General features: G+C 43.3%; 1 protein-coding gene across 1 annotated transcript; it reads right to left on the bottom strand.

Moving 5' to 3' along the window:
- Nucleotides 1-6,181: 6,181 nt before the first annotated feature.
- gal3st3 (galactose-3-O-sulfotransferase 3) lies at nucleotides 6,182-8,865 on the bottom strand. The gene is made up of 2 exons (XM_070930121.1): nucleotides 8,783-8,865; nucleotides 6,182-7,508 (listed from the first exon to the last, which is right to left on the bottom strand). Exons 1-2 carry the CDS (start codon nucleotides 8,863-8,865, stop codon nucleotides 6,182-6,184), a joined length of 1,410 nt encoding a protein of 469 aa, XP_070786222.1.
- Between the last annotated feature and the right edge of the window lie 15,577 nt (nucleotides 8,866-24,442).

Below are 24,442 nucleotides of genomic sequence, written 5' to 3'. Positions count from 1 at the left end.
TGATTGCTGGAATACATAAAGGTTAGAAATGTACTTTCTCCTCGATGATGAAAAGGTGCCCGACATTTTAGACCCAATCATAGTGCAATCAAGGCAAAGCACTTGAGCTAAGCTATGACAATACACCGTCTGCTATTTACCCAGAGTTCCACTTCTGCGCTTTCAAATGAATAATCCCATAAATTGCAACACAGAACAGCTTGTACACAACACATAAATACATGGTTATGGAATTAATGAAGTCCATTGCAGTGGAGTGTTTGGGCTTGAATTTTCCTCGGTGGAAGTTCCCGTGTGTTTGTTGCATTGTTGGTGTTTGAGGTCTCATTTTGTTTTTTTGTGTCACGAGGGAATTTGTTTGTTTGTGTCGGAGAGGCCCTTGTGTGCATGTGTAAAAGCCTATTTATACATTAACAAGTGATTTAATGCGTTTGAGTGCCTGATGCGCAGTGCCCAGCTGTGTGTTTGTTTGAGTGTTATTAGGGAGTTAAATGTGAGCTTGTGAGTGCATGAAGCCTGATATCCCGAATGAGTGGCCATTTTGTTACCCACCCTATTATTCTCTCTGACATTCTTATTAGCTGTTTTCTGTGTAGGGAGGGTTTACTTTCACTCCAATGCTACGTTCATGTTACGCAGTTTGGACAGCAGATACTTTTTGACTACACTTGTACAAAAAGTACAGCTGAGACTGAAGAGACTGCCTTTAGTTTTTCAAGTATTTTGTCTTCAACCAAAGTAGCGGACACATATTCTCACCTGATGGTGGCGCTAGAGGAAAAGTCAGGGGTCACCAAAGTGTTAACAATTCATCCTGAGGGGGGCCTGAATGTGTGTACCAAATGTCATGTCAATCCCATATTTGTTGAGATATTTCTGTCTGGACCGACTGACACACTTACATTGCCATCCCCAGAGCTAGCATGGCTAAAAAGTCAATAACTAATGATGTGATTCATTAAATATGAAATTCATGTAAATTGTCAAGAAGTACAGGTATTTATACACATTCTTAATTTCACGTATCAGAGAATAGAGCTGGGGCATAAAGATATCAGAGTGGAGAAAAGAGCAGCGTGGGAACCCAACGTCTTGCGCCGTGGACTCTGGGGGTGATATTGAAATCTTATTTTTAATTTTCTCTGCAATGTTGTTACGTGTTTGGCACTCTGCCACATAGTGAGTCGCAGACACATACAGTGAATTTATATCAGGAGAAAGTCAAGAGAAAAGGGAAAGAAAGCAAATGGAACTTCGAGTGTTTTTTGACAACCTGGTATGTTTTCTTTCTCTTTTTGCCATCATTCTGTGGTCATTATGTTATTAGTGGTTACTGCAATTATTATAATTATGCTTATGATTAGATAATAATTATATGAAAGACAAGAGCAACAAAAAGAAAGGAAGCAAAGACGCGAGAGGACAAAGAGAGAGGTGCCGAGGCAGCCGGTCTGGAGGGCCGCCGGTCTGGAGGGCCGCCATGGCAACAGCAGGTCATAATGACAGACAGGCAGAGGGGGACACAGCATTGTGATTGCTTCAATCACAGTCATATCAAACACGCTGCTTTGCATTTTGTTTTTGTCCTTCTGAGAAGCAATTTGTTCATTCATTTAGGCGCGCTTGCTGGATGGAGGTAATTTCAAACGACTGATTGCAGGCTGAAATATCTGGTTTGGGTCTTCAGGGAAATAGAAACCGTTTAGAATCAGAATCTTAATTGAGCAACTGTCGCTGTGTGTTACGTATCGCTGCTGATGAAGAGTGTGCATGTGCATTGCTCCTATATTCAGCATAATTCGAGTCTGTGCATATCTGAATAAATCTGCATTGAAAAGAGAAATGGCAAGAGACAAAGACACGTCCACTCGCAGATGAATTGAAATCATTCAAACTTTATTCGTTCACTGTCCATCATTACAAAGCTTTGGGGCCCCTAGCTCTGATTGTCATTAGCCATTTGTTCAGAGCCCCATCACCCACCCAAACTCCTCCACTCAATCACCAAAATGAAAAGGAAAGTCTCATTCTTCTCAGTTCACAGATAAGTCCATAAACAGGGGACGGAAATAAATGATGAGCAGAGGAAAATACGGTCAGAGAATTATTAAGTATGCCACTTTCACTCGATGTCGATGAACTGTTTCTATTTTACTTCCCTGCGACGTAAAGACTCAGCAGGGACCCAAAAAATGACTGTGACACCACAAGAAAGAAGTCAAGTTTCATTTTCTAGCAAAACCAAAATAAAAAACAACAGCTTTGGGATGCCACTCAAAAAAAACAAAAACAAAAGGAGGGGCAGCTAATGTGAAGATGATGAGATTTTAGTGTACTGCTTTTACAGCCCCTCTGGCATTTTCAAAGACGAATAGCCAACACTTTAGACACGACAGCATGACCATTACTGAAACTCTCTCACGAGAAGCAGAAGAGCCGGGGCGAACAACTCGTACAATCCAAAGAGCACTTAGAGAGACTCACAGCCATGGAGAAATGAATCATAAATGAACAGTTGAGGGGAAATAAAAATATATTCTTCAGCTGGCTACCAGTCAGACAGAAACCTGGGAGGAAAAGTATTTTCAAATACCTATTTTGATTGTACTATTTAATGTTGGGTTTTTTTGTCTACAAATGGAAGAAAGTTTGACACAGGAATGCATTTGAGCATCAGCTTCATTATAGACTCTTTATACGAGTACCTGAACTCCACCTTAAGGATAAAAATCTAAATTTGTGCCAAAGACAAAATCTATAATATAATCATGAAATGATGAAATAATCCAACAAAATGTTAAAACTCAGCTCTTTGTTATAAAATGTTATTTCATCCTGCTTCATCTCACATTAACGGAGTTTATTTCTTGTCATTTTCACTTTGTCTTATTATTCAGACCCAAGCGAACAGCCAACAACATATCTGCCTTTGCCCTGTTTCTCTGATTTGAAGCGACTGTGGTGAAAAGTGGTATTATGAAACGGTCACTTGGGGAAAATGGTGTTGTTGTGAAATAAAAGCAGACTGAAGAAAGGACAATCTGTTACAGAAACAGTTGGAATCAAATAAAAATGAACTGCTGAGTTTTAAAAGTGTATTTGGATTATGTCACAGTTTTATTAGATTGGACTGTATTTATTCACATGATTGTGTATTTCATGGTCTTGTTTATTTATTTAATATTGAGCACTTTGGGTCTCCATAAATGCATTATTAGTGACAGACAAACACATAAATTCAGTGTTTTCTTGTATTATTATATTTTACAGCAGGTTGAAGCAATTCAAAATGTTAATGTCATTATAGTTGACGATCAGCATCACCAGCAAACTGATTTAAAGAATAAGGCTGGTGATATTCTATATTTCTCCTATTGTCAACAAATCCCATGAAAAGACCAAACACTGTGCTATAGACTTCTACTGTTCTATAAAACTATTAAAAACACATCAGTGTGTCACACTGGTCATCATTACGCTGATCAGGGGCACCATGGTTTATTTTGAGTCAATCAAAAAATGTGTATTCATCCACAGCTGAAAATAGTCCCAAACAAATGCACAATTTACTTCTGTTCAGTCACATTTGTTAAAAACTACAGTGACCAGCTGTTTTAGGAAATTACTGAGCCTTTTTTTTGTTAAATTAAACTATGTATTTGTGACCTGTTTTTAAAGATTTACAGCTTCAGTTGGAACCAATGGGCTTGGAGCTGAGAGCCACAGACAGGAAGTCAGAAAGTATTGAGAGACAGACTAGCACATTGTTGGCTTTGGTCTTTTCATGGGATTTGTTGACAGTCAGAAAAACATAGAAAAACGGCAGCTTTATCCTTTATAGAACCTTGTTCCTTAAGATCCCACACATCTGAACACATTTCAAATACCTGTAAATAAATAAAAACTGCTGTGCATCTCGTGCTTTCAAAGCTGAGGTTCCCCGGTAAGTTCAGATAAGCACACTTTGAATTAAAATATTCACAGCCGCTTCATAAAACTGTTTATCCTCTACTCAGGTCTGTTTTCCACCCGCTCCACTTTTCATTCTTGCCCGAGCAGCGGCGGTTTGTGTGTTTTTCATTATTGTAACCTACAGTGCGACTGAGTCCAACCACAAAAGCATCGTGTGGTTGAGCACTTAAGCGCTGCTGAATGAGAGATTAATTTTAAAGCGACCGCACTTGTTTCAATGTGCGGTTTTCAGAAGTGGTCTTTGTAGTTTTGCATTATGTAAAACATGTATATAATTAATTTTTTATATCATTGCCACATGCCTTGTTCCTCCTCGGTTGCCTGAAGTGATATGCTGAACAGGTTCCGCTAACTCGACGGCAAAGAACAGTTTTTATCCAGTGAGTCGTGAAAAATAACAGTTAAAAATACAGTAATGGGACTCTTCCAAGCCCCGATAATAAATAATACATAGTTGTAATAAATCTCACACACATTACTTCCTTTTGTTGCCATGCCAACTTGGCTGGCCATGGAAAAAAAAAATACGACACGAAGCAGAGAGAACCACTTCCTGACTCACACACACACTCTCACACACAAATACATACAGACATCCTTCCTCCACCCCCCCACCCCCCCAGTTACTTAGCAGTACCCTGCTGATCACTGGAGGAATAAAAGAACATTAATGACAGATTAAATATGAGCAGAATGCTTCAAAAAGGGATCACAGATGAGATAAGTGATCCCAGCCGGCCCACCAGCCTTGCGAGGCTTCAAGCAACACACGTCAAGGCTCTCGCTTTGTCCTACAGCGCTTCCAGGTTCAGAACGAGCAGCTTTCGCCTGGTCCTTGTAAATGTACGGCCATGTAACCCAAGAACATGGGCCATAGGAGGGCCGTGAGAGGAGATGATTAAATATTCAAACACTGCGACCCACAGGATTCAGGTCTTTGTCCTGTCAAGTCGTTTTACGTTTTTGTTTGTACCGTGTGGGGTTGCTGGTAGGTTATCAAATCCATGCCTTTCATATAGAAAGTAGGCCTGGAGATCTTATTGCAATAACGCCCAAGATTAGAAATAAAACCCCACATCCAGAAACCTTCCAACGTAAAGTCTCTACGATGCAAGATGTGATCTCAGCTGGTGGTCCGAGGGAGACTGCAATCGGAGGTGAACCGGGGTGAAGAAAGCAAGATGTCAGCGCTGCTCTCTGGATTGAGAGCCTGACCAGAGGGTAGCAGCAGGGATGAGAGGATGGAGGATGGAGAGAAGGATGCGGGGAAGGAAGCCAGAGAGGTCGGAGGCTGAGGGGACACAGGCTTTATGTGTGTGTTCAGTCTCAGTGTGAGTCACAGCGATAATGGCTAGCCACATTGAGTATCCAGCAGTCTTTAAGCTTACCCTCTGGATAAGGTCTCTCTCTTTCTCTGTCTGTCTAGCTTTTTAACCCCCCCACCCCAACCCCACCCCTCCCGCGCCTCCTCCCTCCGTCGCTTTGGGCTCTAGAGTAAGAGAAAAAGAAGGAGAGAAGAGTCGTTGATTGTGCTGTTGTATTAATGGTTGGAGGTGATCTCAATGTCTGTCTGGCCTCTTAGGAGGCTCTTTGGAAGCCTGACAGCTGATCCCTTTATGTCATTATGTCTCTCTCAAGGACTTTAAATGGCATATGTTAGGGAGCGAGAGCGAAAGAGAGCTCGAGAAACAGAGAATGAAAGCAAGTAACATGATACTAAACCAGTGTGATACACACAATGCCTACTCTGTGCCTCACAATGGGCCCGATATCGCCACTTCCCTATTGAGTCCTGGTCGCACATAACAGATTTGCTTCAAAGAACCACTTTTACCTAAAACCCTCTCCCATCCAGTGTGGTCGGGCGTGCAGAGGCGTGCAATTGAGCCGAGTCCTAGTGTAGATTTCTCCCGCCCCTTGTGTCTGTCAACCCTGTCACTGTTTCACAGACCAGAGAGGGGAGAGATTCAAGTTCAAGTCCAGATATGTTTAACACACCCTTTCCCTCTTTTTTGCTCATTTATTTTTAACACAAACTCTGTCTGGACGGGACAGGAGAGACATTGATTCAAGAACAACCCAGACTTTTTCCCAAGGACGGCCTTGTTTCCAACACCGCCCACCAGCCAAGCACTATTGTCTCAAGGGTCAGGATGGGTAGAACAATGCAGTCTGTTGGGCACTATATTCAAGTCTGTATTTTTCAGTTTTACGAAGTCTGGGTCTGTGAGGATTTAGGCCCTAACTTTGTGGTCCGACCTTGAGTTCCAGCAGCAGGCTTTGAGGTGGAGGTGGACCCTGTTCCTGATGCAGGACCAGGGGCCGCGGGGGGTGGTTGGCTGCGTTGCACTTGAGAATGCCGAGGCAGGACTGCACGTATCGGCTGCTGGAGGGGATGTGACTGCTGCGGAGGCCGGAGCTGGTAGCCTCGACGGTAGCGCAGTGATTGGGAACGTAGGAGCACCCGCGTGTACTGGACCTCTGGCATGATGAGCTTGAGGCAGAGCTCCTGGGCTTGGCTCGAGAACCCCCGGCTCAGATTTACCGGCAGGTCGTAACCCACAATGTCGACTTTTCCACTCGGCTGCCAGGGGCGGAGGTCCTTGTTTTTGATCTGCGCGGCTGAGCGGAGAAGTGGCATCCGCCCACCAAAGCAGCTTCTCATTAGCCTCTCCTGGGCTCGCCGAAGGAGTCGCACCTCCCTTGCCACACAGGCTGGACCCAGAGCCGACAGCTGGCGCCACAATGAGGCGTTGAAGTGATCGTAGAGGCGCGCATCTACGGAGTTCCAGGCACGGATCTTCGTAGGAAGTCCCGGAGTCAGGCTCCGCTTTGAGCTCGGAGTCCGCATGTTGAGTTTAACATACAGAATGTCATCCAGGTCCCAGGAGAGAAGATGGCGAAGGAGAACCAGCGACTCGTCAAAGTACTCAGCAATCATCACCAGGGAGAAAACTCGCTCCACCTCTGCCAGAAAGGCCCGCGCATACGCCACATCTGTTGCTGGGCGATCCTTGTCTCCGCCCAAGTCAAAGGTCAAGGTATTGCGTGCATACATGGAGTCCTTCTCATCTTGCCGGTAGTAGCGCCAGGGCTCCGCTAAGAAAGCCTCCAGGGAGCCATTGGGGACCCTCTTGAAGCTCTGACAGTACTGGTTGTAGTAACTGAACAAGGATTCAAACATGGAGCCGGGTTCTCTCAGGATTGTGATATATATTGTGTCGTTGGGCATCAGGCGCTGCAATTCGGCCATGTTGAAGCGCATGTGGCTGGTGATGATGTTTGGTGGTAGCGTGTGCGGGTGGACAAAGTGAGAGGTGAAGGAACGTGGGTAGCAGAACTGGTGGCTGCAGGCCTGCACGGGCAACGCCACCGTGAGGTTGTTGCGCTCTGCGAAGCGGAAAAGCAGGTTCTGCATGGTGGTGCTGGCCGTTTTGTGGGTCTTGAGGAAGGCCACATTGGTGTGCTTAGGTTTCAGGCCCGGGGCAGGGTGGGAACGGAGGGCAGGACAACCGAGGTGGAAGGCCTCCATGGTCCTGAAGGAAGAAAAAGAAAGTCTAATAATGTACTTGAAGCTCCATTAGCTGCAGAAAAAGGAGCAGCTTGAAAAAAAATAAGAGACATTAGAGACATAATTGCACACACAGTGGACAGATAATGGAGGAGATTGAAGTGGAGGACAGGACAGATGTGGTACAACAGTAAAGTAGAAATCAGTGTACATGTGAGCAGTTGAAAGGAGGAGAAAGAGGAAAGGAGACAATGAAGTAAGAAGCCACTGGAGGACAGAGCATCAGAAAATGAGAGTTCATGGTTTGATTAATCAATATTATCATTTATTGACTTTTAGTGGAATCATAGTGTGACGATATGAACTTAATGTGTTATCCTTTGGATATCCAAATGATTAATTACCAGCTAACTGTAATTAAAAACCACCACATTTTTGTGTTACATGTATAAAGAGTTTTGTCTGACGCACTATATCAATCTTCTCTGATGTGTGATTTACAGTCCTTTCCTTATTGTGATATGTATTGTTATTGGGAAAATATTCTTGTTATCGTAATAATGATTTCAGCCGTATGTCCCAGCCCTGCTACTTACTAATACTAGGCACATTTTTGCAATGCAATCTTTAAAACGTACAAGTAAAATGTTCTAAGTATGCATACAACATAAAGATCTGCATTTTGCAAAGCAGAACGGGATGAACCAGGAGTATCAGTGTAGCCAAATAAGATGAATATTCATGATAGAATTTTACCGTAGCAAAAAGAGCTAAATATAAAAAAATTATAAAAATATAAAATCATAGAAAAGTCCAATCATAGGTAGTATTGGGTGCTAACATACTGAATGCTCTGCAGTATAACAGCATGTCGCTGCAGACTGAACTAGAAGGTCAGATATTGAAAAGGTGTGGAAACAGGAAAATGTGAAAAGTAGAGAGACGAGAGGCAGAGCAATAACGTTCAATGAATGGAGACACTAAAGAGGAACGGGGAAGAAGTTTCATGAGCAAAACGTTAAGCTGAAATGGGTACGAGAACAGAATACAGGCTGTGAAAGATCTACCATCCCTTTACTTTTATAATTGGTCCCTCGACCAACTTGGAAATGTATCTGCACTCAAAGTCTCCATATCTGAGTATTATAATAAGCCAATCCATATATTAATTGCACTTTAAAGGAAAAAGACAGGAGCTGCCACTTTCAGATTTTTCACAGTAATCAGCACCATATGGACTTATAGAGAGATTTATAATGTGAGCAGGTGTGTGTTTGCATACGTGTTTCAATCACTCACCAGTTCAAGTGGCCCCCATGGTGCAGCAGAAGACTGACAGTACTGATGGCAACGAAGACCAGGAATATCTTCTTCTGCGACATCTCTCTCTGCTTCACTGGGACTGTGGGAGGTAGAGAAGAAGAGCGAGAGTGAATAGAGAACATAGGTAAAGGTAGAGTAGGAAAGCACGAGAACGAGGGCAGGTGGAGGTGTTATGAAAGAGGATGAGGTGGAAGGAGAATGACGGGGAACAAGAGGAGCAAACAAGAGGGAGGTTCAGAGTGGGAAAAGATGAAAGGAAGCAGAGATGAGGAGTGGAAGGACGGGAAGAAAAGGGAAGGGAGAAGGAAAGTGGCTGAGAGGAAGAGACGGACACAGTGAGGAGGATTTATCCAGCAAGTAATGACTGGGATCCATTAGCAGGAGAGGGTAGCGAGGCTTGGCTTTTGTCACTCTGCAATAATACAGTGAATGATACCTTCATTACCTTCCACAGCTGTAATAGTCACATTCACGGTCACACCCTTTTATATTCTCTTGGTTCAAACTGTGGACAGATGGCCCCGCACATTAGGTCCTGTCAGTAATGAGGGACATGCATATGTGAAAACCAACAGCACTTCGCAGTGAGAGAGCTCTGTGGCAGAAACTCCCCGTGTCACTTGACCCCCGCCGGCAAAATGCTACGACAGCAATGGAACCTGGGAAGGAGTCCAAGCGTCTCTCGGCGGCATCTCACTTGCATAACAATGGCCGACGTCTCTCTCCTTGATTACACTGTCCTGTTACTGTCCGCACACATGCCAACAGTCGCGAAAGCCAGCTCATGTTACTCCAAGCAAGCGGTATTTTACACTCGCATACGCCATTTGGTGGATGCTTTTATCAGAATCATGGCGGAGGAGCATGAGTGCATCAATTTTGAGCTTGGATGACCCCTGACCCCTGACCACGGCAGTGTTTCTGCCACCCACTCAAGTAAACAGGATCGTTAAGAGTTTGCTGCACAGACTGAGATTTTAGTATGAGAGTAAAATAAGTAAAATTTGAGTAAAATAAATAATTTCATTTCGGTGGCTAATTATTATTTTCATTATTTATTAATCTGTCATTTATGTTTTTGATTAATTGACTTTTGTGACTGTAAAATGTCCAACAGTGAAAAATGCCTGTCAAAGACGTCTTAAAATAGCTTGTTTTCTCCCAAAACCCCTAAATATTTAAACAGAGGTAAATGGCAAATCCTCACATTTGAGAAGCTGGAACCAGCAAATGTTCGGCATATTTTGCTTAACAATGACTTAAACTATTAATCAACCATCTAAATAGTTGGCTTTCTGTCAATTACCTGATTATTTCAGCAAATTACAGCAATTTGTAATCAATTTAGTGCATCATTTTAGTCAAAAAATGGAAATCTAGCTAGCAAGAATGAATACAAATGCAATAAAAACAGAATACAACAAAGAGTCACCCTCGCTCACAATGCTCATAAATAGGCATTAGATGGAACATCATTTCATCTGCAAATTAAACGACTGTGGTGGAGAAAAGTGAGCCCCGGGTTCTAAGTAAAATCAAGAAATGTTTCCCGAATACTAATTAAGCATTCGGTGAAGAATTGACAGCTGACCTCACGTCGAGTTGTAGAAGATTAAGAGAGAAATACTGACATTCATTTTTCAATTCCAAAACAGCTTGAACAGCTGGGATTGTGCTGCTTCACTGGTTGGGCTCAGTAGGAATGTGCATAAACACTCAAACATGGGCAGGCACACACAAACACACAAAAGCACTAAGCCTACTCTGACACTAAACAGGCATTAATGCTCTCACACTAATTGATGGGCAGATTGTTGTGGACACAGTTTGGTTGGTTTTTGTCCCTACTGAAGGCACGACGCACAACAGCATTTTCACTCTATCCAAACTGTCCGAACAACAGTCCAAAACCCAAAGAAAAAAAACAGAAAAACACCAGCCAATCTTCATATTTGAGAAGCTGAAATCAGAGACTTTTTTGTTGGCCTGTTAAATCGCTTAAAGGATGAATCAATTGTCAGGACTGACCAATGGTTTATGTATTCTTAAGTTATCAATTTGCATCACAACCGTTACCAGGGTAACTGGACACACCAGTGACGAGACATCAACACAAGAAACAGGAAATTCAGGACTGCTCCTGAAGGCCGTACAGCCAATTGTCCATCATATTTCAAACTGATGTCAGCGTGTGTCAGCAAGACCTTGAAAAAAAAGTTTGGCTCTAAGTGCAGGGCTCAGTCCTTCGACCAGTGCGTCCTTTTATATAAAGCACGCCGAAATTGCTCTCTGCTACAAGTACACATCGGCTTTGAGAGAAGGATTCAGGGAGATTCAGCACATCTGCGTCTGAAAACAACTCGCAGCACTTTTAAGGTTGTGAAAAGGCTCCTTTGTAGTCTTTAATAAATAAAATGTTCTTTTTAAAAAACATGCTTCCTCTCTCCCTTACATTGTTCCTGCTTTGTCTGAACACAGTCTGAGTAGTCGGAGATGTTGCCGTTCATGTTTTTCTCCCTTCAGAAGAAGCCATTTGCTGCCATTATATCTTTTACAGGATGAAAAACAACCTCCGGTGACTTGAAAATTGCCTGAGCTGGATAATCCATCGCATTAAACATGACACCTTAATGTTGTTCTGCCACAGTTTCTGTTTTATTTCTTTTTTCCCCGTGCCCGAGTCGAGGGTTTTCATATCTGTGCCCTCGTCACATCAGTCTCTCGTTACTGTTAATCACCTGACACAGACGTGGGGAGTCGTGCCAGGACGTACTCCCTGAAAAACACTTCACCTCAGCAACTTTATTGTCAGATCCCTTTGCATTTAGCAAGGGATGGGGCAGCAGTTTGGATTTTATAAACAACAAAGAAACCCCTAAGGTATGTTCAGGCTGAAGTGAATATTAGAGGTGGCATGATTGTATACAAACAAAAGGGAAATTCACCCTAGGTGGCCAAAATCTGTGTGAAAATTGCACTTATGCAGAAGCTGTAGGGACAAAAGACATAAAGAAAGAATCTGGATGAAAATAACTCTGTTTATTGGCTGTTTGGAGCAAATAAACATGGCCTGCGAAAACAATCCAGTCAAATTATCACGAACAAAGCCAGGTAAAAACCAGAGTCTGCAGCCATGCTGGCAGCTCTGTGAGGCTGAACTTTGAGCTAAATGCTAACGCCAGCATTCGTTTTTCTTTACAGCTACATGCCTAACGCCAACATCCTTATACTTAAAAACACGTGCATGAAGTGGAACAGGATGAACTTTCCATCGCTATCCTAAGAAATGTAACCTTTTCCAAGTTGGTCAATTACACTTAGTTACACTGCCGTCTTCGGCTCAGGGTGAGGTCCCATTTGCATATGAAAATGTCACCATAATACCTGTTTTGAATGAAGCGCTAATGAAGCGAAGCTAAGACTGATCCACCCTGATTCAGAGAGTAATGGGATGCAGTAAAATGCAGCGCAGCAGAGATGGAGGGGCTGTTTCTTGAGGTAAGAGGAGCTGGTTCGTAACCCTGAGTGTGTGTGTGTGTGTGTGTGTGTGTGTGTGTGTGTGTGTGTGTGAGAGAAGGGATGGAGGTAGATCAGGTGTCACAGAGAGTTAATAAGAAAGGGATTTAAGTGGCTTTCAGCAGACAGACTCGACCTCTCCCCTTCATCCACCCTCATCTGCTGCCATCTTCTCCTCCCTTCACCACCACATCCACCTCCTCCTCCTCCTCCTCCTCCTCCTCCTCTTCCTCCCTCTTCATTCTGCACCAACACTCTGGCCTCTTTAATTATAATGGTCTGATTAGGTTTCTCTTACGATCGCTGCAGATGTGAAAGCATAGTGAGAGGACACCTGATCCCTCCGTTAGCGGACAATGATTTAGAAAAAGGAGACAGACAGGAGAGAAGATACCTATCTTATTTGTGTATTGATTTAACGATTAAATGAGGGATAATCCACAAGGAGGTGTGTGTTTTATAGGATTTCAACACATGGAGGTAAAGAACCACCTGACGTAAAGCGCCCTCAGCGGAGGATTTTAACTAATCCTTTAATGCAGACCTCAGAGTGGATTATCCGTTTTACATCGTGGTCAGTCGGCAACTATTTTAAATAAGAGCATTCGCTGGTTCATTCTTGAATGTTTTGGACTCAGAGGTAGGAGGTTAGGTCGCTCCCATATGGTTTGCAACGTAAGTGTAGGATGGTGATTAAAACTGAGCCAGAGCACATGTGCATATAAGTGTTTTAAGACTGGAGACCAACTAATTCTGGATTTTCGAGGCTGACGCTGATATTGATATTTGAGAACAAAGGTCTGATAATGAAGGATCAGCCAATACTTGTTTTGTTTTACACAAAAATCATGTTACATATTTATGGATCATATTATTTTAGGGAATTTAAGCTTTAAAGTTCATTACTGACCTAAGAAAATACTATTATATCACTCGGTGGTGGCCAGCATCATCTTCCAGGGCAGCAGGGTGCTAACAGACTTAATAAACTTGTCAGGAAAGCTGGTTCTGTCCTGCGAGTGGAGTCTTTGGTGGAGGATACGTACCGCAATGTCTGACAATATCAGCTGATAATATTGGCCTGACATTTTATCAGCCGTGCTCTATTTAAGATACACTCTGAGCTAATTACGAACCAAACTGTGAGCATCACATAACTTTTGCCAAAATTTGACTTTGCATTCGTATAACTGGAATATTTTTAGTTTGTGTGACATTTTGGATTCGAGCTTATTCTTTTGCCACTCTGTGTGGCTGCGCCTGCTTACAAACACAATGTGCCTTCAGATGGAGACGTGTGAAGGAATTATTCTCACATCTCCCTTAAATTCTCCCCGCAGGTGATTCAAACTTTATTTTCTCTTTTTTTACCTGCACTTATTTTCCTTCTGTCTCTGCTATCTTTTTGTCAGCTTGCCTCCATCTGTCCCAAAGGTCCTTTTTTTTTTTACATCGCTCCTGCTGCCGTGTGAAAATGTGGTATCTCCAAAATGTCAGCTCTTATGAATCAATGCAGAAGAATGGGGGAAGTTTTTGAAAGAGTTTTGTCTCCTATGTCAGCTAAGTTTGAGTGTCACAGTCCTCGGCTCTGCAGAAACACAGCAGTGAGACAAACAAATAGAGAATTAAAATTCAAAGACACGTAATACACACAGTACACACTGAGACGAGCCCGACATGCATTACATGATACAGGAACAAAAATAACAACTATAGTCCCCACACTGGCACACACAGATGTTCACCACACACACACACACGCACACTTTTCCCCACAGACACATACACACTCACACACACACACACAGCTGACTGCAACCTAATGAGCGTATGAAGGTAGCTTCATGTTCAACCCTTCGGGGCAACAGCAGCTGCTTCGCTCTATGATCTTGTCATCTGCACTGATCTGACATGATGACCTTTGACCTCTCCTAAGGGACTTTTATACCTCAAATGATCTGTAAGGTTTCAGAAAAATACAAACACACACATCGTCCAAACCAGCCAACATACCAAGCCATGGCAAATGATAGCTTTTGCACATATGTCAGCTTGTCCCCCCTTTTCCCTCTTAAACACACACACGCACACACATGCACAGCTGTTCAGGGCGCAGCCACCAGGGAGATGACCCACAGTCCGGCCATCAGTAACAGGATGACTGTTGCTGCGGGAGACCAAGGGCAAAGCCTGACGTACCATCTAACACCGTGAATAGATGCACACTAACACACACACAGAGTCAGCTCTCAGGCCCGAGGGGTGCATTAGCATTAGTGCTGCCCTTCAACAGCAATGTGGAAAATGCTACTTTACGTCATGCTAGCAAGTGAGCGATCCTGGGGTAACAGGCTATGTACGCTAACATAAACAAAAACATGTTCCAACGGCAATCTGAACCTCCATTCCCAATATTAATGAGAGCTCCGCCCCAATATAATGTACGTTAGCAGCACTGAAATACTACATTTAAAGAGTACTCCTGACATTTAGTATTACATTTACATGAAGTTGGGGGATCCTACACTTCCCACAATGCAACTGGATAGCATCACTCCTTATGTCATATCAGAGCTATCGTAATTCTCATTTTCTGACTTCAGCATTTCTAATCCTCACATGATCAACCCTGCAGTCACATGACTGTCTTGAGCCGTAAACATGGACATTTTTCCATCTGAATACAGCATCAGCCCGCTCCTGTCTGCAGTCCATGCCACAGTCTTTTTGTTACAAACCTGTTGCATCTAAACCTAAACTGAGATTACTTATTTATCACAAGCTACTCCAGAGCCACACACGACATTATACAACTGTTTTCACAAGCTGAGTAAGCACTCTCTACGACTAGTAAATTGACTTTTGACATAAAATGTCCCTTAAAACAATTTAACAGCAATATGTCTTTCCAGAAATAATGAGCGCACCTCAAAACCCAAGTAAACAAACCTTCCAAAGTATTTCACATGGCTCTGCCAACACTTCAAACCTCCACCTGCTGAAGAGGGCTGTGGTATACGCCCGAAAGCTTTAGAGTCAGATATCTCAAAACCTGGCTGCATACACTAAAACTAGAGGTACGTTTTAAAGCCCCTGTGGTAGCGTTCGAGCACCCGTCCTGCTGAAAAGTCCTTGAGGAAGACACTGGATCCCTCCCAGCTCGAGGGCTGCTGACCCTGAGGTCTGACCTGCCAGTGCAGCCCGGCAATTTTCCGCCCTGCGGGGATTGATAGGTATCACATCTGATTATTACTATTTACAAGGTGCAGTGACTCGGGTTTGACTTTGTTTTAAAGGCGTTGAATTTCACGAGGTGACCTTGTTGAAAAAAAAAGAAAAAGAAACAACAACTGGACAGGCCGTGGCGTCGAGGCTGTGCTGGTAACAGCTGCAGCCTGATACAGAAATGTGGCTGCTAACATCTGCAGCTGCCACTGAGTTACAGCGCAAGGACAAAGACTCTATTTTCTTAATGATTTGAGGATTTACTCAAGTGAAATGCTAAGACCTTTTTTTTTTTTTACACTGTAGAGAGCTACTGTATAAATCATGAGGGGTGTGTGGGGGGAGGGGGAATAAAAAAACATGGTTAAGTTCTAAGAAATCCTCAAAGGCTGTTCTGGGCGATCTAAGAAATCCGTTCATTTTCCAGGAAGGCTGTTTGCTTACGTCTGAGGCTTTATCTCTGAAATCCTCAAAATCAATCTGAGATATGAGGCTTGAAATTATTTTCCACAGTTATGCCTCCTCTCCGCCACCTCCTCCGCTGCTCCACCCTTCCACTTTATGCCATTTGGTGAAGCCAAAGATCCTAAAGAGCAGTTATATTTTTAAATCTATTTCATACTCGGGTTAGATACATCAAGGCAATATCAGGAAGTCATGTCATCCACAGCCAACAAGACAGAGGTTCGTCTTTGTTGTTTGCGGCATAAAAACAGTCTATATGACCCGCTGTGATGAGTGCATCACAGAGTCCTACATGAACATACTGTGTTTTGTATTTTGAAATATGTACAAGAAAGTAGATCCTGGTAGATTTACTTTGTAGCGTGATCACATGTCGACTGTTTATCTTGTGACTGTCACGTTAGAGGATAAAATGTTTGTGATTCAAACTCTTGAATCTACTCAAACTGGACTCCCTAGATCTTTTGATTTTCTCACCAGTATTCTTTTCTTTGCTTTACTTTATTTACAAGGACAGATAGTGTTTGCTGAAATCACAAAATTGTTTTCATTTGCTAATTTGCATCCTTTGCCTTTGTCTTTTTGAGCACTGAACCCAAAAATAATTTAATTAGCATCCAACGTGTTTCAAAACTGTGTAAGATGCTTTTTCCGTCGCCGCGGCTGCCTCGTTTTAAAACCTCAACATGAATTTTGTAACACAGTTCGATTTGTTGTTATTTATAAACAAAAGCAATTGGGCGTGTGATAAGCAGAGTTTACGACACGGAGGTTGGAGCTCAATACAAGCAGCCGATGAACACTTTGCTGCATCAGTGTGACTCAAACACCGATGAGCATCACAGCTTCTGTCTGCACCCCTGCAAAGACTCTTTCTCTTATCGCTCTCTCCCCACAGTCTCCCTCCAATCCTCATTACTTTAATCTGAACTGCACCTCACTGACTTCTTCCTCCTCTCCACTGGGCTTTTCCTCCCTCCATCACTCCACCCTCTAACCCTTTATCTTCACAGTAAAGGCAGCCTGGACTCTCTGGCCAGTGTCCCTACGGTGCTTTTTAAGCATCTGCCCCACCCTGTTCCTGGACCTGTTAGAGACGTAGAGAAAGAGGGAATGAAATCGAGTGTATGTCTGTGCTCAAACATGTATGTTAATGTGTGTGTATGCAGCTGTGTTCGCTCGCATGTGTGTGTGTGTGTGTTAGTGCATGAGTGCGCCTGAGAGTGTGTCTGGATCATTACTTGTCTGCAGGGTAGACTCCCTGCGGACCCGCAGATACAGGCCTTATCTCGCCCTAAATGACCCCCCAGAGAGAGTGATGAGAGAGCGGCAGGGAGGCGGGGTGGGGTGTGTGTGTGTGTGTGTGTGGGGGGGGGGGGAATGGGGTGAGGGAAGGACAGGATGAGAGGGGGGAGAAAGGGGAGCAGGCAAAAGGGAGAAAGATGAGATTTGACAAAAGACAAACAGCGAACAAGAGAACATGGAAGGAGAAAATGAAAGAGGGCTGAGGCTGATTGAGCGGGCAGAATCAACATCAGGCCTTGTACTTGTGTGCTTATTGATGAAAGCCTTTTAGATCATTTCTTACTGGCAAGCGCCTTAAGCCAAATCCAGGGAGAGAACAAGAGGGAGAGACAGAAAACATCAGCGAGACAATTTTCCCTTTGGCGAAGTCAAATGACAAGTACATCTTTTGTTCTTTCCCTTTGCATATAAACACACTGCACATCATCTACGGCTTGATAACCACACTGGGACGTGTTGCGCTTCACCTCAACAACATTTTTGTGATAATGTCTGAATAACAACAGTGGCCGAGGTCAAAGGAGTATATTTTATTTTTAACAAGACTAAAGCTGCCAGGATTGGAGGTGGCTGTGTCCAATCATTTCTGTAACTTCCTGAAACCGGTGATCCAACATTCACACCCACTTCACGCCATGATTGGTCAGCTGATTGAACTTCCACTCTGGCCTTCTTCTTTACTTCTTCCACTACCACCAAGTGCAACACAAGGAACTACAAAGACTACAGCCATGCTAGTACAAGTACAGCGGTTCTTTGAGCTAATGCTAGCATGTTAATGTTGAATAAACATCAACATGCTAAACATCACACATTTATCAGATATAATGTTCACCGTCTTAGTTTAGTGCGTTAACATGCTAACATTTGCTAATTAGCACTAAACAGAAAGTGTAAGAAATGGAAAATCTTGATGATGGAGCTAATGAAAGGTCAGGAGATCAAAGTTTCAGCAGTTCATGCTCTCGGAAAACATGAACGTCTGCACCAAATTTCAAGGCAATCCTTCCATTAGATGGTGAGATATTTCAATAATAATTAGAAAAGGTCAACCTCATGGTGGTGCAGGAGGAAAACGCACCAAAGTCAGTAGGATTTCGGCCATCCATGTAATAGTTTTCAAGATATTCCACTCTAAACTACAAATGTCAGCCTCATGATGGCACAGGCAGAAAAGTCAGAGCTTCACCAAAGTCAGTAGCTTTTCTGGGGACCATGAATGTCTGTGCATTTTACGGCAATCCATCAAATAGTTTAAACAACACTAACCTTTGCAGTACCTTTTACATTATCTTAATGTTCTGTTGTGGCAATAATGAAGGCTTCATTTTCCACAAGAGAGAATCCATTCCACACAGAAGTACCTTTGAAACGCAGGCACATCGTTTTTTAAACAACAGCGGCGGCCACTTCAATTTTCTCCAGGCCTCGGCCAGAAATGAACAATCAGGAGGTTTCTAATTATTCTTGCAGACCTTTACGCTTTGTCACTCATATGAGGCACTACAGCACGCCTCAATCGCCACAGAAAAATAAAAAAGCAATTTGGATCATAAGCACTCCACAACACTCAAAAGGTTGCTGTTCCGCTTCTTCAGTCTGGGCGAGCGGTAAGTGTGTTTATGTGTGCTGTTCGATCCAGCGGGGGGTGATGTGTGTGTTTGTGTGTGTGTGCACGGGGGGGGGTGGGGGAGCACTCTTTCAAAATATCACCCCCTCCTCTTTATTTATCTGCATTCATATTCTGCTCAGGGAACTCAATGTGCTTTTGCAACTCAGCTGTTCATTTACATAAGACGCAGGCTTCCTCCTTGCCAAATTAATTTGATGTTTCGAACCCCTAAAGCACCTCCACCAGACCAAATCACTGCTTCCTGCCGGTCTGACTGGCCCGACCTGCAGAGTTCACATCACCTGAGCTAACCAGGGTGTCGAACACTCTTTGCTTTTGTTGCTCCTTTTACAGAACTTCAATTGTAGGTTTTTCCACAAAGCCCCCCGTGCCGCTGCTCTGTACGCCAATTACTAGCGCAGAGCTGAGGAAGCTGAGCCATCCAGCAGGTTCGTTTGGACCACAGCCTATTTTGTGTTCCTGCTTTTATTGGATGACAGTTTATTCTGCTGCAGTGTGCCGCTTTTTTCCCCCTCCTTCCCGCTAAAGATAAAAGAGACGGCCCCGCTTCATCAGCATGACAAACGAGCAAGATTTATGAATCCACACACGCCAGCTTCTCTCAGAGTTACTGTATATTTTCAGTCGTAGCCCCATACCAACCCCCCCCCCCCCCCCCCCCCCCCCCGCCGAGAGTATCTTAACCCAGGGAGCTTTGATTCTCCAGCACCAGAGCAGAAAACCAAAAGAGCTGCCTGCACGCTGCAATTAAGCAGAGACGCTGTCACGATTGGAGACAGAAGGAACATTAAAGGCGCCTCGGCACCACAGCGGAATATGTACAAGCTTGTATAAAAAGCTTGTCGGCTTTCATCAGCCAGCTGCAAATGCTACTGAGGTGGACAGACAGACAGGGTGGCCTGTGGTGATTAGTATTAAAAGAAAAAAGACCAACTGAACGGATACAGAGGCATGTAAGGCTGTGGATGAGGCAAGCACTCCGTCAGTGACAGAGTAATTAAGGATGCGCTCATCACTAATGTCATCAAAATGCATTTTACACAGAATTTCTACTAAAACTCAACTTTTGGCTGTCTGACACAGCTGGACCCTGTATATATACAGCCTGTGTACATGACTGAATCAACAGGTAAACAATCAGTAATGAAGTATATTTAAGAAAGTCTGCACAATTGCTCTGTGAAGCTTTAAAACAGTTTTAAAACATTATTTCTGTCACAGCTTTTAGGTCTTCATTATACCCTGGGTATGAGACAGAAGTGGAAAGCCATCTTACTTTCTGCATTGACCCCCGGCCCGCATTCACCAAGGGGCCCCATTAAGGAGCCCATAAGATCACAACCTCGTTTTAATGTTTTACTGATTTAAAACACTCACTCCTGTATTCTGTAAGGCAGAAAATATTAAAAGAAACAGGATTTAAAATCATGCAGTGGGCTGAGGGATCTATCCCTCTATTCTGATGGTATGCTGCATACTTAGTGACACAACTATAGTGTGTGCTTGGTTAAGACAATACATTTTAGATGATCATTTACATGCAGTTAGGATAATCACATCTGGAACAGTAGCTGCCGAGTACAGCCAGCATTCTCCCACCCACCTCAGGGGTTTAAACCAGTAACCCTACAGGTTAATTTAAGCTTTATATAACTGGCCTGAGGGGAGACTGTGTCTACTATAGAAGGTTCTCAAAATTGCAATCTTACAGGAGCAGCCATGAGGTGAATGAAACCAATAATCCTGGAGCAGAAACCACCAGACTTAGAAGATGAATTAGTACTACCATGTAAAAATGGCCGCGTTCACGGTATGTTAACATGCTTTGTGTGGAAAACAATATCGACCACACTGCAAAACAGTTACAGGCCAATGACAGAGAAACAACATTCAATAGATCTGATCTTGAAATGCCATTACCCCATGACGCTGAACCCTAACCCTTGCCAGCTTTACTCCCACATTTCCGCATCTACAAACGCAACACAGGCTAATGAGCCGATAAGTCCCTGTGCAAGCAGCAATAAACACGGTCCATACATACTAGATCAATATAACACTGCGATAGTGGAAATCCCTGCAAGCAATTAGATGCTACTTGAGGAGGCGGCGTCCTCGTTCATACCCAATTATGATTGGGTCAAATGGGCTTAATTGGGTGTCTAGTTTGTTGATTATCGCTGAAGCAAGCGAATCACACCGTTTATCACACTGATAGAAGAGAGGTCCCCAGTTAATTCTGGTCGCGTCTGCGGTGATGATTGGGAAATTAAAAGGCAAATAAGCCACAATATTGTGGTCTGTGTTTCAGGATAACTTGTGGAGTAATTAGTGAGAGGAAAAGGCAGAGAGGATGTCCAGTCCTGATTAGACCTGGCAAATAGAGGCGTTTCGCTCAGGACTGGCGGAGAATATTTATCAAAGACAGAGAAAAAAAACATTAAAGAGGGGAAGAATAAGAAGAGATTTGAATTTCAATCCTCAGGTGTTAAACTGAGCTGATTTTTACAATTTCAACCTGCAAAGCAGCACACAAATGTTGTAATAATAAGAAGTTAAAACCTGTTAATTAATTAATGTTTATCAGGGAAGCAGGCTGCAACTTGGAGCGCTAATATGTCTGTCTTGTTTTTACACATATTTACTTTTTACGCCCATTTCCTCGTATTAGATGGAGGCGTGATCAAGAGGAAGCGATGTGATGGTTGGACACCCATTGGGAAAGAAAACACAAGATGCCTAAAAAGTAAAAACTAATTTATTTGCTCATTTCAAATGTTTTAAAATAAATGATTGAGCTGGCTGACTCTGTTTGACTCTGGGGGGGGACCACCCGTGCGCCCCCTATTGGTGGCCACCACTGGCAAAGAGTCCCTCTGCAGTGAATACAAAGACAAGATGTCTTGTTGTGAACATGTCCCTCACACCCATGTGGCTGTCATGGCTTTGAGGCTCAGCTCCGGCACTCGTCGTGGGTCAAAGGATAACTGCTGGACTGACAATAGGAGCGACTGTCACTTCCGGACCGGAGCAGAACAGATTTGGAACGGCGGATTCCAAATTCCGGATTCTTCACAGAGTGTCAGTCCCGCTTTTGCCTTCAGATAGCCGACCGCTCCGAACGGAGAGCGGGAGTCTGAATAATTAACCACAATGGAACAATAAAGACGCTGTTCTCACAAGTTCTCCTCATTCTGAAAATGTCAAAAGCAGATGGCACGCTGCCTGCGGCGAAAACTTTGGTGTAGAGCGAAGAGAGAGGCGAGGAAAAAAAGAAGGGAGGCGAGATACAAAATAAGTCGGCAAGAGTGGGAAGAGGGATGAACGGCTGACCCGCGTTTTATTTGTGAATCTGCAATATGTCTGAAACAATGTCTCCTGCATGCCGTGAGATAAATGAGATGAGACTTTTGCACTGAATCGTGATGAAAATAGTTTATGTTTTAATATATCGCTGCATCACTGAAGACGGGAAATAAGGCAGTGATGGAAGAAACAAAGCAGGTGGAAAAACAGATATTCGGACGGCAGATGATCACACAGATTAGAGAAAAAGAGAGAAAATGTGTTGAGCTGAGAGAAAATATGTGGACAGAAGGTCGTCTAAACAACAGAGGCAAGTTGCAGAAACACCAGACTGAGAATAAAAGGACACTTCCACTTTAAGCAAATGTGAAAATCCACATGGTCTACTTCCTCGTCCCTGACCAGCTGAAACCCCAACTGGTGATATCCCGTCTGTCCATTTATTTCCAGGGTTAAACGTCTTCTACATTTTTGCTCGACTCCTTCAGTGAATGCAGAAATATGGAAACAGTGTAATGCTTTGTAGTAACTCAGAGAGGTCCTAATGTTGCTCAGACCATGACAGAGGAAAACAAACATTGTTCTACTTTAACTGATTAATGGACCGTAACTTAGCATGGCAGGCTTTGGACTTCTTCACATGCTAAAGCGCCGTGCATGTGGCTGTGATAGTAGGGATTGGAGGGTTTCTTTCTTTTTTTTAACCCACTCCAAAACAAAACACAAAAAAAGCAAGCGTTTTCAAGTAACTCCCACGTTAGCTTAATTAGTAAACTCATAACGTTAGCTTAATTAGCTAGTCAACAAATTCAACAGTGACCAGCTAGAAATGTGAAGCCTGCTTTTGTCCACTGAAATCAAGGACCCATTATTTCAAAAATGACTAAGAATTTCGAGGCTAATTCTGACACATCGAAGCAAATGTGACTCAAAACAAAAGTCTGCTTTGAGGCTACTGTTTGTCTCTGCCTCCTATGTGATAATTTCTCTCTGTTTCTCTCCCCTACAATTGTAGCTGTGGTGGAAAAACATTATGCACGGGAATATGCCCTGAGTGTACTTTTCCTTTAAAATTCTTAGCAGAACACACATGTTGGCTGTCACAGGGATCAAACATGTGACCTTTCAGCTACAGGAGAGTCTATCTACCCACTGGACCAGCTTGCAGCACCATTATACAGAGTAGCGATGCAGACCGAGAGACCCACAGAGGGGAAAAGGGAATATCGGGTGGAGGGGCAGCCAGACTGGGCAAGTGAGGCGGCAGTAACAGTGAGTGCCCTCCTGCCGCTGAGGGAAGCTGTGTAATGCTCGAGCTTCTCAACCAAACACCCAGACTCCTTCGCAGTCAGCCGGCCGAACTGATACTGATGTGTGTTACAGGAAAAGTAAAAGAACAGGAGAAAGTGTGTGTGTGTGTGTGTGCATCCATGCCTGTGTATCTGATGTATTTGTACATGCAGTGCAGGGTATGCCAATGTGTATCCAACTGCTTGCACACCTGTATTTACTGTGTTCCTGTGCCATGCTTGCTTTTATTTGTGTGTGTGTGTGTGTGTGTGTCTGTGATGTTGCTCTTCTATCTTTGTGAGGACCATGGTGTTTCAGAGCTTGAGAATGAGGATATTATTGGAACGTGAGGACATTTTGGCCGGTCTTCTTTGAAGGGCAGTTTGAGTTTTAAATTTAGTTTGTGACCTCTGCCACTGCCAGACTTAACTTACATCCCAGCGAAGAAGAAGAGCAGAGCGGAGGGGCACAAGGGCACTGTGGAAATATTAGATTTAGACATTGGCTTCGCCCAGCTCCGACATTTTATCATGCTGGGCAGAAAGTAGACATCTGTGAGATTACAAAAAGACCTTTGAAGACAAAACTGGGAAAAAATAACGTCTTGACTTTTCCCTTAAAGTTTACACAAGAAACACTATGTGACCAAATGTACAGTGTGCTGAGATCACCAATGGGCCAAGGTAAGTCTTAGATTTAGGTTGAGTTTAAGGTAAAACATGGGGCTATTAGACATGTACTTGACGTGATTGTTACAGGAAAATTATGATTGTATTTTTTCCATCTTTATATATATTAATATTATTTTTATTATAAAAATGTCCTCACAAGTATAGAAGAACAAACGTGCTTGTTCCTGTGTGTGTACCTGTGTTGGGATCATGCTGTTAGGACGC

The sequence above is a fragment of the Enoplosus armatus genome, chromosome 23 (assembly GCF_043641665.1).
Source record: "Enoplosus armatus isolate fEnoArm2 chromosome 23, fEnoArm2.hap1, whole genome shotgun sequence".
Taxonomy (NCBI): Eukaryota; Metazoa; Chordata; class Actinopteri; order Centrarchiformes; family Enoplosidae; genus Enoplosus; species Enoplosus armatus.
Note: the sequence above shows the minus strand (reverse complement) of the source record. Positions and strands in the feature narration are given on the sequence as shown.